This window comes from Anguilla rostrata, chromosome 10, assembly GCF_018555375.3.
Source record: "Anguilla rostrata isolate EN2019 chromosome 10, ASM1855537v3, whole genome shotgun sequence".
NCBI classification, from domain to species: Eukaryota; Metazoa; Chordata; class Actinopteri; order Anguilliformes; family Anguillidae; genus Anguilla; species Anguilla rostrata.
The window spans coordinates 13,534,946-13,553,541 of record NC_057942.1 but is presented as its reverse complement, the minus strand read 5'-3'; the positions used below and the strand labels follow the sequence as shown (position 1 = coordinate 13,553,541).

Genomic DNA, 18,596 nt, shown 5'->3' with positions numbered 1-18,596 from the left:
ACTAGCGTAACAGCTGAGATAGTGCTATGCTTGGCTCTAAATCCGGATTGATGTGGGCTTAGAACTGAATGACTAGAAAGAAATACTTTGAGTTGATTATTTGCCAGAGATTCCAGAATTTTAGCTAGGCATGGTAATTTGGAGATTGGTCTATAATTGTTTAGATTATTTCTATCACCTCCTTTGTGCAGTGGAAATACATGTGCCAATTTCCAGATACTAGGGAATATTCCTGTTGAAATAGAAAGATTGAATATGTGTGATAACTGCTCTGCAATGAATGGAGCAGCCATTTTTAAAAAAGGGATCTAATTTATCCTCTCCAGTAGCGCTCCTGGGATCAATGGTTTGCAAGGTCTCAAAAACAACACTAGCAGAGAAGGGCTGAAAGGAAAACTGAAAGGCCTGGTTCATAGTATATACACAATCATCACTAATAAGAGGGGGTGCTGTATATTCCTTTTCGAATAAATGCCCAGCCTCAGCAAAGTGCTTGTTGAAAGCTAGGCAAACCTCATTAAGATCAGAGATCAAACAGTCACCAGAATCAATGTGTGAAGGTAGGGAAGTAGTGGGTCTGTTTTTGATGGAGTTCACTGCCTTCCAGAATTTAGCCGGGTTAGCATAGGAGCAGGTAATTAGATCTAGGTAATATTTGGATTTGGCTACTCTTACCGAAGATGTGAATCTATTCCTGATTTGCCTGAAAGCTGCCCAATGTGAAGGGTCACCGGAGTGTCTGGCAAGAGACCAGGCTCTATTCCTTTCTTTGAGTAAAGCTGCTAGCTCAGGTGAAAACCAGGGGGTGACTCTATCTTTTTTCTAAGTTTTTTCAGTGGAGCATGTCTGTCAATGACAGAAAGAAGAGTCTTTGTGAAGAAATCCAGAGCCAAGTCGACATCAGTAATCTCAGATGTGTATTGTATGTTACTATGGGAAACGTCAGATAAAAAGGCTTGCTCATTAAAATGTCTTAGATTTCTCCTCATAACCTTGTGAGATTTTGTTTTCATTAGCCGAGTACTTCTAATGCAGCCAACAGGGCAATGATCACTGATTCCAAGCTCAAAGACACCACAGGCAGTGATATTATCAACCCTATTAGAAAAAATAAGGTCAATTAGGGTAGATTTTGAGCTGTCTTTCAGATTTGGCCTAGTGGGTTCTGTTATTAGTTGTAATAAGTTAAGGCCAGCACTAACCTCCTTGAAATGATTGGAAGTAACATTCAGCCAACATTCTCATTTATTCTCATTTGGCCAACAACTCTCTTCAATACAAAATTTTATTTGATAATTTTATGAACAATTATGTCAGTTCCCTAATACTGGAAGCTGTATTTCTGTTTTTTTCTTCAGTCAGTCATTGTGTGACAATGGTGAAAGAGCCAACAAAGACACACCCTAGGAATATGCTTTTTATTTAGCATAGTGTTTTACTACCCATTGCCTGCAGCGTGTTCCGGTCATGAGGAGAAACAGTTGTCTGCCCACTACAGGATATGATTTCATATGCTCATATATGGTCAATGTGCATTGCCAAATACATAGAAAGATAAATAGAGAAAGGGGAAGGAAGTGAGTCAGCTGCAAATGTAGGATTGTATTGTGCACATTAGCCTAAGTTGTTTATTGAAGACAACCACAGCTTCAGAGCTGTAGTCGATGGGTTTGAAGCCATCATCCAACTTTGGGACTTACAAATATAGCATTATGTCATTGGTCAAGCACAACTTTGTATATATTGCAACTGCCTTTTGAGTTAATTTATCCCCAGTGAGATAAATGTCAATTGAATATAACATAGTTTATCAGAGATTCGGGGCAGGGCTCAAAACACAGAGACAGACACAGAAAACTGAAAATTTTTACTGAACAGAGAACTTGAACAAACAAAATAAACAGAGCAAAGCTAAAGAAAACACTGAGGGGTGAAGAGGACTTGGCACAGCAAGCAGCTTGAAGCTTGCAACACATGCAAACACAAAACTACACCCAAGTGATGAAACACTGCAGACAAGAGACTTAAATACATAGAGGAACAGGTGAAAGTAATAATACAATACAATCAGGGTGAGACCAAACAGACAAAATTGTGACAATAGGATAGGGAAACTGGCCTCTGGTGGACAGAAGTTGTAATTGTGACGTAGTTAAATATTAAATGCAGACCATGCAGGATTTTTTACTTGAAAATATAATAAAATAACCATGCTAAGGCATATCTGTGATGCACTGGCAATCTATGTCTTTGCTTAGCTTTACCAAATTTCTTCTCTTTTCACCTGTGGGCATGGCACTCTTTTCTGTGTGGAGAGGCATGTGGCTACTCACATGTGGTTTGGGATCAGATTCCAGAAATGTTTGGTGTTTGTTAGCTGCTGCAATGACAGTTGCTAAGAAACCTGAATACAACAAAGCAAAAAGACAAGCTGACAGGGCTTGGAATTGCTTTTCCTCTGTGGCATCAGCTGAAGTTCGCCAAGGGGATGAAAATCGATGCAGGCTTGTTTTCTGTTGGACCTGTAAGCAACATTGCTTTTTGCTAGCTAGTTATGTTAGGCAGCTAGATGCCTGAGGTTGGGGAGCTTTTATATTGAATTCTTTTCGTATTGAATTGCCATCAAGATGTCTTCCTCCCTATGGTAATTGCTGTTATTGTTTATAGTTGCAACTTAGCTAGCCTGGTCATTTACGAGCATTTATTTCAATTGGGAACTGAATTGATACAGTATGCATGCTATCTTGCTACAGGTAGCCAACTTCACTAGGATTCACTGATGATAAAACACAGCATAACTGCCTAGGCATGAATAGTTCACCTGCATTTATTTCAATCAGGGGAACTGAATTCAATACAGCATGCATGTTCTCTAGCTACGTGTATCACTGCTGCCTCACAGCAAGAAGGTTGTGGGTTCAAATATTGGCTTGGGCCTTTCTTTGTGGAGTTTGTTTTCCCCGTGTCCTCCGGGTTTCCTCTGGGTACTCCAGTTTCCTCCCACAGTCCAAAGATATGCAGGTAGGTAATTGGAGATTCTAAATTGCCCATAGGTATTAGTGTGTGAGTGAACGGTGTGTGTGCCCTGCGATAGATTGGCAGCCTGGTCAAGGTGTAATACTGCCTCTCACCCAATGTACACTGGGATAGGCTCCAGCACTGACCAGGATAAGCGGGTATATGTAATGGATGAATGGAATGATGGATATATTTCTAACTCCATACCTCATAACACTCCCTAATTACTGTTGCCACCTATATGGAATCATTCATGTTGCTAAAAATGCGATTTTCAATATCTCTGACCACCTCACCTCTTCACTTGACATTTTGGTTGTAGCACTCGAGGGTGCGTCCTCAACAGAGGTGTGCTTGGGGTTGAGGACGAAGAAGGAGACAAAAGCAGAGCCTTGAAGGGCCGCAAAAAAAACCTGCATAATATGTCTTTAACATTGTAGTCTGGTAATATACAGTAGCATACATTCATGTAAAAAACAAAAAAACAAAAAAAAAGGACCATTTTACTAGGCGTAAGTTTATGAGCAGTGCCTTTTATCTCACAAAGGACACCTGCAAAATCACTGCAACAAGGCCAATGAATCCTATGACACACATGCCGGCCTTATCGCAGTTCAAAGACTGTTTCAGACAAACTATGCCTACACAGGCCCTAGGGAGATGTAAGGTTATTGCAGTTTCACCGCTGCTGATGCAGGACTTAAACACTGATAAAATCCAATGCTGGGCGAACAGAAAAGTTCTGCTGCCATTAGAAAATGGCAAATTATCTCATCCACTGCTCCAAATAAGGGGGTTGATTATTAACTGTGAGAACACAAACACGTCCAGAGGCATTAACCGCAGAATTTGAATTATTACCTGATCTTTAAACTGTGATAACTGTGTGGTCACATGGACTTACTGGTATTATATAAATCTCAGGGGGGAAAATAAGTGCAGTTTGGGCTTAAAGTCAAATGTCACAGTAAAAAGAAATGTTTTTGTTTTTTTTCTTTCTTTTCTTTTCTTTTTTGGAAATATGTGTTCAAATAATTTTTAAATTAATCTTCACCTTTAACTGATAATAATAATACTTATTTGTATTATAATATAGAAATATACAAGTAGTATATGTAATAGTATATAATAATGCAGTTGTTTTTATTATTATTCTTAGTATTATTATTATTATTATTATTATCATTAATAATAACAACTGTTTATAATATACTATTACATATAATATTTTATTTGCTTAGGCAGTAGCTAAATTACATTAGCTTTGTACTTATTATCTGCTGCCGACCGTTCTGATGATTGTAATTATCCTACTACAGATAAGTAAAAAGCCAATATAATTTCGCTGCTGAATAAGCAAATTAAATGCATTATTAAATGCGCATTCACTTCCTTATAGGCTAATGGTACAAAGATAAAACTTAAATATAAAACTGGAAGAGATCAAAAATTAAATAAGCACTTTTATAAATAAATAAATAAATAAAGGGCGTGTGTGCGCATGTGCGCGTGTAGTCACATAAGACTTAATTGGTCTGTGGTTTCATCATCTAAACCATAATCTGAAACCTCGGCAAAAACATTACAACGTATATTGAATGACGCTTCACGATCTCCACGTGAACAAAGCTGTGTTAGCTCATCTAAACCTATTGTAGTTTCCTCAATCCTCATACAGCCGAAGAAAGCAAGCAACGAAACTGCTCACCGTTGAGGTATGAAGGGAACGCGACACGACAGAGCGCAGGTGAACAGGTTTCACTTGTGCTCCCACACAGCCTTTCTGAGAACTTCACCGAAACCACATTTACACGATCGATTCTAAATCTCTTATCTCTTTATAATTTTCACACCGGATCCTCATATTTTGCCATGGAGTATTCGACGGCGTTCGTTCTGATTTCTGTTAATTAAAATTCTGCATTCGAGGTAGAAACGTTAGCGGATTCCAAAGAGTTAATAATGGAGTTATTCATTAATATATTATTAAACGATAAATCATTTTGAATATTTAATCTCTCTGAGGGACACTAATTTCATTTTATTTGAGGGGGTCAAATTTATGTTTTCTCTTCTCTTTCGAGATCAATACGGTGTAAACTTCCTTGGAGAAACGAATGTCTTTATGAACGCTGGCTACTGTATGTACAATTTTAAGCACGTTAAACTATCGATTGCATGTTTTATTTTAATTCCGAGCTGTCTCTCTGGTTCTACCGAGGTATCTGTGTGAAACCTTTTTTTCTCTTACTTACAGAAAAATCTGTATTGTATGACGTTCTTAGACTGATTGTCAGACTGGATATGGTTCAACAGAATGAGAACTAATCTCAGAAGACTTAAGACTAAAATGGCACATTACATTACAAAATGTTGCATTATTCTTGTATGGCAACATTTGGGCCGACTGATACCACAGACATATACAACATTATGACTGCATCTTGACACCATGGAATTTTCACTCTCAAAAATGTGTTGAATTGCCATACAGGTTATTTAGCTTTGGATGGAGGAGACACAGACTATTGGCTTACAGGAAATTAACATTAATTGTATGTTATATGGAAATAATTTGTGTGATTGAACCGTATTGCATATTGTCAGTGTCCTGCTCAGCCTAAACATCATATCTGAAAAATACATAGACAAAAGTCTATTTTTCACTTACCAATGAGCATTATGGTTTTGAACCAACTGACATTTATGAAAGTCTGGACAACCTTTACAGATACAGTACATTTGTCACAGTGGCTACAAAATATAAACATTCATTAAAAAATATTAGCATGTAGCAATAGTACATTTGCATTAAACTGATACAAAAATATGTCAGACCTTATATTACACAGGTCAGCTGTGCAAGACTGTTAGGACTCAATTACTGTGCAGTTCACTTGGTGGAATGTAGAGAGTGAAAATAAGCAGGAGGACTAGTATGAAAAGCTAGAGGACTAGTGTGATAGTCTATGGACTCTGAAGCTAAAAGATAATGTAACAGTAATGGGACAGGCTTACAACTGCATTTGAACATGCCAGACTTTATAAAGCCGATAAAGGTGATTTATTGTCATGCAACAGTTAACATTACCTACCAGGTGGCAATCCAAGAGGAAGCAACAGTTTCATTCACTCACTTTGTTGTTTACAAAAAAGTTGACCTCAGATGCCTTCAGATGTAATCTGTGTTAATGTGAATTGTCTGTCGCTTAAACTGGTAGCTACACGTCATGACGGCTACTTTGATCCGGCAGTGTTGACATTCTTTCAGCTTTCAGTATTGAGCTCTTAAAAAAACAGGCTTACATCTAGTTTTTGACTTGATTCTCTCTCCCTCTTTTGTCTCCAATTTGGTCAGGGGTGCCTTGTCAGAAGTGAAGCAGCATATCTGTGATTCAAGGTCCCCCTCTAGTGGTGCCTAGCGGGCACTGGACCATTGAGGTAGTTAAAAATGATTGTTTACTTTCTGGAGTTTTCGGATATTATTTTACTTTTAATACATGTTTTAAATTGACCTGGAAAATAGAAGGAATGATATTTAGACACAGAAGTTTCTGACAACCAGCCATTTTTACAATGGCTGGCATAGGGGCATTCAGGGTTTGTGGTATAAAAGTAAGGAAGTACATTTTATGTAACTGCAAAGCAGCTTGTAAAGCATTGTGTTGTGCTTTCAGGGGCTGTACATGTGAACATGTTAGTTTATAGCCTTTATTCACAATCAACACATAAATATCAGTTTTTATACAGTTTTGCACTAGTGTTCTGGTCATGTCATGTGACTTCGAGTCCAAATACTCCAGCACTTAAGTCCAAGTCCAAGTCACCAGTGCACACAAGTTTGAGTCAAGAAGTTGGGTATTTAAAAAAGAAAAAAAGAACATTATACCACATTTCACAATTACTTCTATCAAAAACTAAAGACTCAAATTTGAGATTAGAATATTTTAAGATTTTATTAATGAAATTGAAAGCATTGTTTGGCCACACCCCTGAGTACAGAATTATTGATTTTTTTATGCACCAAATCAAATGATATGCTTATTGAATAAAGGCCTTCCTTTCGAAGGAACAGAATGAAGATAGAAAGGTGATCAAGCCTTTTCTGTGCAGGTCCCTAAATTATGAATTTCTTTACCAGAGAACATCAGAGCAGGTAAGACATCTACTTTTAAGTTCATTTTAGAAACAAACCTGTTTGTTTAAACTTGCCTTTAACTCCTGTTTGCAACTACATGCCATCACTGTTATTTTAATGGTCTTGAATTATTTTAACTGACTTGTTGTCATTTACTTTTATATATTTTATCATAAGTGTTCTGTTGTTATTGTTTTTTACTTGGAAGGTGCTTTGGACATTAAGTATGAAGAACATTATGAATAAAGATTATTATTATTATTATTATTATTATTATTATTATTATTACTAAATAATAATAAACTTTAATTATAACAACACAAGAAAGAACAATAGCCTACCTATTAATCGTTGAATCAAACCATTGAATCGGGGAACCTGGTGCAGCTATATGCCCCCACTCCACCACTCCACCCCCATCTCCCCTTCATTTACAATTCATACCAATGAGAAGTTTTCAAAAAACAAAGCAGTTGGTCCCTCAGTGTTTCACCGTCATACTAGTCTCAAAATAAGTGGCCTCAATGAGTACAGACCCATAGCCTTAACTTCAGACACCACGAAGGCATTTGAACACCTAGTCCTTGTATTCCTCAAATTCTGCACCTCCCCATCAATGGACACTCTCCAATCCACTTATCAATGGCTCTCCACTACTCCCTCCAGCACCTGGAGAAGAACAACTGCTATATGTGCACCCTCTATGTCGATTTCAGCTCGGCATTTAATACCATTAACCCACTCAAACTGTACAATAAGCCAGCCATGTCATACTGGATCCTTGACTTTCTGCGGAACAGAGAAGTTATCCAGTTCACTGCATAGGTGTGCCTTTGGGCTTTCTAATATCCCCCCTTCTCCTCACTCTTTCTACAAATGACTTCACATCCAAGGTTATTGGAGTGGTGCAGGAGCAATGACCTCATACTCAAAGCAACAAAAACCCAGGAATTAATTATTGACTTTGGGTAGAAAAACAGGAACCAGAAAATTCCTAATACTGTTGGTAATCAACCAATCAACATACTTAATTCCTTCTAATTCCTTATAATTTCTCAGCACATATATGACTGACAACCTGAAATGGGACACCAGTATCAACCACCTGCACAACCAACATAATCAATTCCTTCTAATTTCTCAGCACATATAAGAGTGACAACCTGAAATGGGACACCAGTATCAACCACCCACACAATAAGGCTTGGCAAAGGCTGTTCATTCTAAGACAGCTGAGGAAGGGTGAATAGGGAGAATCAGCGACTGCTCATTCAATTCCATACAGCCATAATAGAAATCATCATGACATCTTCAATCATTATCTGGTATGAAAATGCAAGTGAACACTCAAAAAACAAACTGGACCAAATCGTATTGTCAATTGTGTGCTGTTTTGTTGCATGTGATTTGGAGAGCCCCACCAATTTGCAGTAGGCTACTGGAATCAAACGTAAAAGTATCTTATGTCCTGGAACTCTTTTAGGGAAGAATATAAATTACAAGATAAATCAAGAATAATTAGATGGTGTGCCTATGACCCCGATTTTAAGCCTAATCAATTAGACCCTAGATTTAAAAATTGTATAGCCAAAGGAATAACAACATTTTACTCAATAACACATAAGGGACAATTTAAAAATTTCCAAACTTTGAAAGAAAAATATGCTCTAGAAAGACAAGACTTCTATAGGTATCTACAAATATGACATTATTTTAACCAAGTTGTTAAAAATTATCCATTAGATATGGATGACCCAGTGGTAAAAGAAGTCTTAGGGGCCTATCTGTCAGAGTGAAACAGAGGTATTATCTCCAGACTGTATAAGGGATTTATGACAAAAAAATCTAATTCCACAGAGTATATTAAAAATAAATGGGAAAACGAAGGTAATTTTGAAGGCTGCTTCCTGACCCCCCCCCCCCCCCCCCACAAAAGAAGAATGGACAGATATAGTTAATGAAGTATACATAATGGAAAAAATTACTTTTTCACTTTGCTTACAAATGAACAAGTTTACTAAGTTATGGTCAAATTGGGTTTCTTATATACGACAGTCACAGCCAAATTTTATGGAGTTAACAAATTAATAGATCCTTTGTTGATGTGGAGAGTTCTATTGTCTAAGGGAAAGGTTGCCTGGTCTCCTAACCAAAAATTATATTTAATGGGTATGTATGAAGTATATATATGTATATATGTATGTATGTGTGTGTGCATGTATATGGAAATATTTTTTTTTTTCTCTTTCCTCTCTATATTTTTTATTTTAAATTTAGATAATTTACTGGATTGCCTCCCAGCATGCCAATGTACATCTTCATTCCTATATATCCCTCCTTTCAGAATGTAAATAGTTATCGAAAAATTGTATAAGATGCATATTGCTTACAAAAAAGGATAATGAAAAGGGAAAGGTTTCAAGTCATGCTGTACATTTGTTAGTGTTACAGACCTCTAATGCTCTCTGTAATTGCAAGACTATTTCTTTGTAACTGGTGAAATGCTCTCATTTATCCTCTAAATAAAGAATTACAAAAAAAGTATCTTATGTCTTGTACGTTGTATCTTGTTAAAAATATGAGATGAAAAACGACTAACAAGGTCAACAGTGTACACTTCAGTTAACTCGCTGTATAGCCTAATGATATATCTTATATATCGTATGCAACAGCTGGAATTGAGCATGAGAAGAGTTCATTTCCATGTGGACTCAGAACTTCAGAATTCACTATGTCTAAAAATTTTAAAAATAATTAAAAATTAAAAAGTGCTGCCGGGGTTCTACGGGTTATCGACTTAATACTGAATAAACAGGCTACTCAGTCGCGAAAATAGACAGTATATCACATTAAACTCCTCGTAATGACATTTTTGTCCACAATACGTTTTTCATTTAGCTATAATGCTAATGATATTACTGCTGTTTTATAAATGCAATAAGGCCATGCTATATTAAGAGAAGTGCCTAACAAAACCCTTTAGCCGGGACTATATTCAGAATACAGCACAGCCTCTTGTGCCTTATTGCTAAAATGTGTGTGTGTGTGTGTGTGTGTGTGTGTGTGTGTGTGTATAGTTTAAATGCTTGTAATCCAGTCGATGTGTTGAAGTAGACACAGTACCCCTAACTGTTCTTGGTTTGTGTCATCATCTGAAGGCGTTGAAGGCCCCCTAGAACTGGGGTGAGCACTGAGGAAGGAGAGACCACTGGTACATCCAGAAAGTGGTATGGGCCAATGGATGAGGCACCTCTAGTCATCTCCAGCATTGTACCTTCAGTCACCTCCAGCATTACACCTCCAGTCACTATAGACTCATCTGACCGGGATGGTGTAGTGGCCTCTCCTCTCCTTGTACACCCCAGGGATCCCACCACCATTGGGCCAGACATCCCAGTGAAAAGAAGGGAGAAGGGAGCCAGGCTTTTGGAGCAGACTCTGGTTACAGAGGCTGTCCCCTGGCAGCTGCTGGGCTGGCTGGTTGTCATGGTTGTCATCGACTTCATCCCCATCTGTCTGACCATTCTCTTCCTCAGCAACCTCATCGGGCTCCACATTGTCACCATATGAGAGGCAGGGATTGTGGAGCATGACACTGCAGGAAATCACTACTGGAGAAAGGTAGACTTCACCTAAAAGCACAGAATCTTTGCGCTGAATCTTTCCCGTCAGTGCTTCCAGCCACATGCAGAAATGCAGGGGAGCCAGCCAGGCGGGCAAACCCAGCACCAATTTCCTCTTGCACATCCGGAGATGGGAAATGGACCACCCTCTATCTATTGCCATGATGCCTTCAGCGACCCTGTGCACCACATCCTGGATGGTGGTGCGGGGCATATCAAAGGCCTTTGAGACCACACGGTATGATGTTGGGCTGGCTAGCCAGTACACTGAAGCACCAACCTCCAGTGCTTTCCCCCAACCATGATCAAACTCTCCCTCAAGAGCCTGAAACAGTGTGTTTAGGCTTTGTCTGAAGAGACAGAAATCCTTCTTAAGGTCTCCACCCCAGGGGTGTCGTAGTGGGGGGAAAAGTGGGACAGACTACCCAGGGCCCGAATGGGGGGAGGACCCTCGAAAAGCCTGGAATGTTGCGTGAGCGACATGGATCAAGAGAGGAAGGGGACCCACAGAGATTGCTTATGTATAGGGCCAAGAATTGTGTGGTACACCCCTGTCTCCATCACCAAAGTAGAGACAAAGGACAGGGGTGTTGCGGTTCAAAGAATTATAAGAACCTCAAAACCTATATAATATGTATGTATGTGTTCATTGTTTTTATTTGTCTATTTGTATATGTATTCATTCAGTTGGGGCATTGATGGCCCAGTGGTACAGCTCCCACCTGCCACGCCGGTGGCGTGGGTTCGTGTCCTGGCCAATGCCCCAAAAACCCAGCCACTGGGGATGCGCAATTCGTAGTAGTGCCGGTCCCAAGTAGTGCCGGTCCCAAGCCCGGATAAAATGGGAGGGTTACGTCAGGAAGGGCATCCAGCGTAAAACATATGCCAAATCAAACCTGCGGATCAGGATGATCCGCTGTGGCAACCCCGAAAGAAGAAAAACAAAAATGTATTCATTCAGTTGTTACCCAATGGACATATCTATGTTTTTTAATTTTTATTTATGCTTATATTCATCCATTGGTGACTGTACTGTATGTCAAGCTATGTTCATTTGAATGATTAATAAATTAATAAATATTTTAAACAACTGGTGTATATTTGTAGGAGATTTATTTCTTTTTGCATATAAACCACTATGTGTGTGAGTGTGACTATTAAATTATAGCCTAATAAATTATGTCAAATTATATTTAAAAACTTTGCACCAATACTTTAACTGTGATAATTATTTGCTAGTATGTAACCAAACATGTAACCAAGAACCTCTTAGAATATTAGCTAGTTATGTTAGTCCATTTACACTGGATTCATGTTCAAAAATCTAGGGCATAATTTCCATTTGTTGAAATGCCTGTCTCCACCTCCTCTGAGCCTCATTATTGGATTGAACAATGGAAAAGTAGGAGGTTTGGAAAAAAGTACCGATTAGCACTGTCATATTCTAGTAGAAATCTAGAAAGCCGACATGTCTGAGGAAAAATTAGTTGTCTCTGAGGTTAACTTTTTTTGACGTCATGTGACAATTATTCAGTACACTACAGTATGTATAATTTATGGTTGTATCCTGTGTACTGTACTGTATAGTACTATGCAGAGCAGTATGTAGTGCACAGCACATACTATTGTATGTAGTACGCGGTTTCAAACACGGCCTATTTCTCTAAAACATTTTAGTGGAAACATTTGTATTCAGGTTATATTAACTTAAACTAAACTAAAACTTAAACTAAAAACTAAAAATGTTACAATTGGAAAAGCTATGAAGCAATGTACAATTATTAAAACTAGTCTACCTACCTAAATCTACCTACCTAAAACACTGAATGACCTATAAAATACTAAAACTACTACAGTAGAATTCACATTCAGATCACACTAATTACAGTAGATACACCAGGTGCAATCCTGGGAGGTTATTAACAAATAAACAATTTAAAACTACCAATACATCAGTGAATGATTTTACAATCAGGGACAACAAATATTTTACTGAGAGGCAATAGTTCAGCAATAACAAAATAATAGATGAATATAGGTAGATGCATACCTACACCTGCACTTATATCTTTTTAAAAGATCACATATAAAACTGTAAGCAAAAGGCTTACTGGTGTTTTTCTCAGTCTGTTCCCAGTTTCCGATGCCTGCCCAAGGTCTGGCAGCTCCATGCTCTGCCAGGACCATTGTCGTGTTGTTTTTCAGCTCCCTCCACACTCTCTCCTCGTCAATTATTAATAAACACGATACTATTCCATCTTACACCCCTACCCACCTGTTTTACAGACAGGAAGCTACGAGCCACTGCCATTTCAGACAGTCGTAGAAACTAATTTTTTAAATCGTGTTTGTCCGTGTCTCAGCCTACTTAGGCATAAATTCGACCAGGAATTATCTGTGGATTATTTTTTGTAAACCTTCCAAATGATCATCTGACTCTAGTCCTTTAATTGCGTTCTTCCTTTCTTTTTTGATTGGACTCTGCTCCCTCAACTGGCCTACGTAAAAATGGACTCAGGTAAACTAGTAACTTTCTCCTCTATCCAGCTTTGACCTTTAATCAAGTGCAGTTTTACAACAACAGCAAGATTGTCTTGTATATCTGCACATGCAGCAAAAATTAAGTAAAAAACAGGAATGACAGTGGAGCAAAATAAAAGCCAATATAAATGACTTACGAGGGGCGATCTTTCTTCCAGGTGTTGAAAATGGCTGTTAACAGTGTTGAGAATTGGGCAAGAAATACTTAAGATAGATGATGTATCCTGCAGCTCTACAGCTTTACAAAGTATTTTATAGGAAATATTCTCAACAACATACTCTGGTTTCATATATCAGCAAGAATCAATTTTCATGCACGCAATATTATTTCATCATAAGCCAAAGAAAATCCCGAGCATGACGATGATTGTAGATTGTAAATATCAGTAAATGTTCCAATGACTAGATCAATAAATACTAATGCACAGTAAACATTCATGTACAGTTCCTTGTGGGAGTTTCCTGTACATTCATCTGTATAATTCATGTCACATTTTCACAGTCATGATCTTGTACCGTACTATATATATATATGGTAAATGGTAAATGGACTGCATTTATATAGCGCTTTTATCTATATATTTATATATCCAAAGCACTTTACAATTGATGCCTCTCATTCACCCATTCACACACACACTCACACGCCAACGGCGAAAGGCTGCCATACCATGGTGCCAATCAGCTCGTTGGGAGCAATTAGGGGTTAGGTGTCTTGCTCAGGGACACTTCGACACTCCCAGGGCGGGGGATCGAACCGGCAACCCGATTGCCAGACAACCACTCTTACCTCCATATACAGTGCCCTCCATGATGTTTTGGACAACAGCATACTTTTTCTTGGCTTGGGGCTGGATCTGTAATTAAACCATTCACATGTGGCTAAAGCACAGATTCTCAGCTTTTAATAAAGGGTATTTTGATATATACATTTTTGCGGTACTGCATGTGGTGAAAATGATGTAGGAATATACCCCATGCATTTTGAAATATGGGGGGTGGTCTTTATTTTTTTTAAATATGAAAAATTCTACAGGTCCTGGAGCACCTGTTAAGATAGATGTGATCATGAACACCAGTATGTACCAAGATATTTAAATAACAAAACAATGCACCCCCTCCCAATGAGCTTACAAGATTTCCATTTTCATTTAAAAATCAAAATTTTGAATGCAATCCACTTAAGATTATCATCTTATATAAGTACATACGTAGATAGACGTGTGACACATCAAAGGAAAAAACAGAAAAAAATAAGTGGTGAAACATAACGAATGCAGATGCTTTCATGCAGGTGTACTGCCTGATACAATTAAGCAATTATCATCCTATCATGCTCTGTGGCATGTATAAAAATGCTGAGCAGGCCCAGTTGACCTTGATTTTGGATCAGGATGGCAAGAGGAGAAGATCTAAGTGACTTTGAAAGAGGGTTCGTTATAGGGCACGGATGGCAGGAGATTGTGTGAATAGTGACTAAAGTGACATCTGCATTTAGATCTACGGGAAAGACAGCAGTAAATAAAGTCGGAAATTGTGGTCGTAAGCATACATTCGATGACCGCGATGCCTGTGCATTAGTGTGATATGTAAGGAAAAACAGAAGAGCCAACTCTTCCTCAGGTGACTGAAATTGTCAATGCAGGACATGATCAGACTGTAACAGCAAGAACAGTCTTTCGAAAGTTACACAGAGAGGGGTATTACAGTAGGGTTGCAATGCATAAACCCCTCATTACAAAGACAAATGCGCATTTAAGAGTTCAGTGGTGCAAAAACCTTAGGCGCTGGTCTACAGAGATGTGGAAAAAAGTGATATGGTCAGATGAGTCATCCTTCACTTGGCACATTACTCCACCAAGAATCAGTGCTTTAGCTGTACAAGCGACCCAACAGTCAAACTTCACCATCTAAAATGCTACAGCAGACTGAAAGCAAACTGAAAGCAAAGCAAATAAATCTATGAACCATCAATAGTCTTACTCACTCAGGTATTCTCTTCCTTCAAATTTTCTAATCCCAAATGTTGTGCTCCCTTCTTTTTTCCCCTCTTGTCCCAGGTGGTTCCCCAGTTAGTCTACCAATAAACCCTAATCAACACTATCACAGCATTGGGGATGCAGGAGCACCAGAGGGACAGGAGGATAGAGACTTGGCTGTCCACCCAGCAGACCACGTCCCCCATCCAGCACACACCCCCGGGGTTCCTGGAGCCTGTCCTGGTGACGTAGCTACGGTTGCTGCTACAGATGGGACCTCAACAGCTGCCCAACTGCAGGGCCCCACGAATCCTCCTCAGAACAGTCTCCCACACTTCACAGAAGATCCCCCACCCTACTCCACAATTGATCCCAAAATGGCATATCTCATTTATCAACCCACATCGCCCCACCACCCAGGACAGCCAGCCATCGCCTACCAGCCAGGACCCGACCACCCAGCCTTTTACCAGTCACAATTCATGCCCTCTCCAAACTGCACCCCTTACACAATTGTAAGAGCCGCAAAGTTCAAGGGTCACAAAAATACATTTAAATGAATGTGGAGGGATTTTAACCCTTGAAGTATCAAAAAAAAATATCAACAAATATTGTTGAATGTGCAATTTGAAAGGCTGTGCATTTTACAGAAATAGAGATTAACCCCAATCACAGCATGCTTAAAACTGAAGAAAAACGGTCCAATGGTTTTGTGGCATCACATGCTTAATCATTATGTGCATCACAAGAACAGTAAATCAAGCGTAATCAAATAGGGCTGGCTGCAATCTATGCAGTTATTCTGGTTCTGGAATTTCTAGAAATGCGAGTATGGGGAGCTGACTATATGAATAGCCTTTGATTATAGCTCCATGCTTCAGTAGCACCACAGCCCAATTGAGCCAAGGTAGAACATGCAAGGCAAGTTTTCCAGAGGGTATGTAAAGGATGAGAACATTGTTGCCACTTTTCCATCTTGAATGCAGTGTTTTCAGTTTCTATATTGCAACTACCTTTGCATTAGGTTTGTTCCTGTTTGGCATGCCAGTGGTCAAAACCGAAACATGAAGAGATGTATTGAAGCAATAATGTCACATTGTTCTCAGTTACCATCTCAGTCACACTCTCAGATATTCAATACAGCCCCACTGCCATCTTGTAAAACAGTTTGCAATGTTGTTCTCATCCAGAAGGTAGGCTACCTCTTATTACACATTTATGACAGCACACCCTCTTTTTTTCCCAGTACATGACCAGTCGTCCACCAGACCAGGAGCAGATGTCCCTGCCCAAGGATTACCTGGTGGAGTCCCTGCTGGTCACCATCTTCTGCTGCCTGATGAGCGGGCTCATCGCTCTCATGTACTCTTATGAGGTACAGCTGCCCTGCAATCACTCGGCTGTAGGAGACAGAGTGGGCCTCCAGAACGGTGTGCCTAACAGTGTGGTTCCAATCTCAGCACTTGCTGTGGCCAGAAGTCCTATAGGGGGACACAGAACATAGTGCTACCCCTGGAGGGTGGGTTTTGGTTAGCAGGGTGACGAACCCCCAATCTTATCGCTTAACAGGAGCTCTTTTGAGGAAATGGGGCCTGTTATCTGCCTGCATCTGCTGGATAAGCTGTGCAGCCCCCTGGCTCAGTAGGCGGGTGCATGCATTTGAGAGGACGTGAGCGAAACCGCGCCGCTCATCCTCTCAAAATGGAGGACGCAGCAGCAAGGGTCTGCAGGCGCAGTTGGATATGAGGGAGAACAAGGAGGGAAATGCAAGTAAAATAGAAAGCACCGCCCAGAAAAGGTGGAATTTTAGGTAGCAGCAGAATAAATTGGTATAGCCCCAGACTGGCCATGGCATGCTGATCCAGTGTCCTCTCCTCCTCTCCCTGTCTCGCAGGCACGTGCTGCCCTGGCCCGTGGGGATCTCAGAGAGGGGGAGAGGGCGTCCCAGAGGGCCCGGCTGCTGGTACTGTTCAGCCTGCTGTTCGGGATCTTTGTGTGTGTGGCCTGGATCATATATGTGGTGGTGGCCCTCTGTGCCTAGTGATGCCGAAGGGGATGTTTGCCCATCCAAAGTCCAGCGGGGGTCTCTACGCACCTGGTTTTAACCGTCATCACAGTACCATACTCACAAATTCCCAGTCTATTCATCTTCATACATATAGACCAATAGGAATACTGTAATTCACGTGAAAACATGCTGGGGTGTCTGATAACTTGTAAAATGTTTTACCTGGTTACCTACCTAACTATATAAATAAAGATATACAGCATATGCACTGCCAGAGTCTTAAGAAGAATAAAACCAACCAAGTAAAACCTCCCACCTAATTGAAATCATAAATATTAAGCATGTATTGTGGGGAACAATGGTTTAGGTGGTCACAAAAAACAAAAGGATGGATTTTTTGACATGTCTCTTTTGAAGTATATGCACTTGGCACTTACTTGAAATGTACTCCAGAATTTTAGCACTTTTGGTCAACTGCGTTTTTGTTCTTTTTAAATAAATGATGACCAGCACCATTGTGTTCCTTGTGGATGCTTACACCTCGACGCATAGTCGATGTTATGACATGAAATGTACAGACTGGTCAACTGAAGAGGTTATGAACCAGGGATAATAAAATATTAGTTGTTATCCCAGGTATGAAACCAGAAGTAACATAAGCAATTATTCTTTTTCAAGCTCAATACATATCTTCAGTATGCAAACACTAAACAGAAAGTTGTCATGTTGAGCTGCACATAAAGCATCTTCCTCCAGCTCTAATCTGTGGAAGTCTGACCTTCAAACTGTGGTGTGATACGCAGCTACAGACATCACATGATTTGGAGGATGTTTGACTGCACTCTCCCAAATTATCAACAGCTGAAAAAATGAGCGTTGCAGCACAGGCACAACTGGGCATTTCAAATTGAGGAGAAAAAGTTGAAAATATACTTCTTTTTTTATCTATAATAATGATACCTTCAACATTTAAAAACAGATTTGGCAGCAGTGCTTTTTGTAAATTGCATGTAATCATCCTACTTTTTACACTTGCAACAACCCTCAGGCCATGGTTGGATCAGATATAGGGGATTAACCTGGTACAAAAGGTTATGATGTCAGCAGGACATCATAACCTTTTGTACCATTCTGGCCACCATGCTTTTTAATACATTACCAACACAGTTACCCAACATCAGAAATGTATTGTTCCAAGAGGTACACAACTGATATTAGTAATCTATTTAGCATAAGTAAAATGCACCACAATCCAAAGCTTTACTGCCAGGTTCTGAAAGCAATTAGCA

At 39.5% G+C, this 18,596-nt stretch overlaps 1 protein-coding gene and 1 long non-coding RNA gene across 4 annotated transcripts; both read left to right on the top strand.

The window, feature by feature from the left end:
• The first annotated feature begins 1,923 nt into the window (after positions 1-1,923).
• On the top strand, positions 1,924-17,819 carry LOC135265062 (proline rich transmembrane protein 1B). 2 transcript variants are annotated; one of them, XM_064354290.1, is made up of 4 exons: positions 1,924-2,524; positions 15,381-15,814; positions 16,546-16,674; positions 17,194-17,819. In XM_064354290.1, exons 1-4 carry the CDS (start codon positions 2,230-2,232, stop codon positions 17,338-17,340), a joined length of 1,005 nt encoding a protein of 334 aa, XP_064210360.1. In that variant the 5' UTR covers positions 1,924-2,229; the 3' UTR covers positions 17,341-17,819. The 2 variants fall into 2 exon arrangements, with proteins under 2 accessions (XP_064210360.1, XP_064210361.1); XM_064354291.1 differs by lacking the exon at positions 1,924-2,524 and adding an exon at positions 12,752-13,297.
• LOC135265063 (uncharacterized) lies at positions 4,294-12,490 on the top strand. Of its 2 annotated transcripts, none has more exons than XR_010332837.1 (4): positions 4,294-4,733; positions 6,377-6,459; positions 7,094-7,174; positions 10,315-12,490. It is a non-coding gene; the product is annotated as an uncharacterized LOC135265063 (long non-coding RNA). The 2 variants fall into 2 exon arrangements; XR_010332836.1 differs by having other exon boundaries at positions 7,088-7,174.
• Positions 17,820-18,596: the final 777 nt, after the last annotated feature.

Bases quoted from the DNA above. Each gene is read 5' to 3' on its own strand.
- LOC135265062 (XM_064354290.1), top strand. From the start codon at position 2,230: ATGCACTGGCAATCTATGTCTTTGCTTAGCTTTACCAAATTTCTTCTC. The intron at 15,815-16,545 runs GTAAGAGCCGCA...TTTTTTTCCCAG, and splicing joins ACTGCACCCCTTACACAATT to TACATGACCAGTCGTCCACC. The intron at 16,675-17,193 runs GTACAGCTGCCC...CCTGTCTCGCAG, and splicing joins CTCTCATGTACTCTTATGAG to GCACGTGCTGCCCTGGCCCG.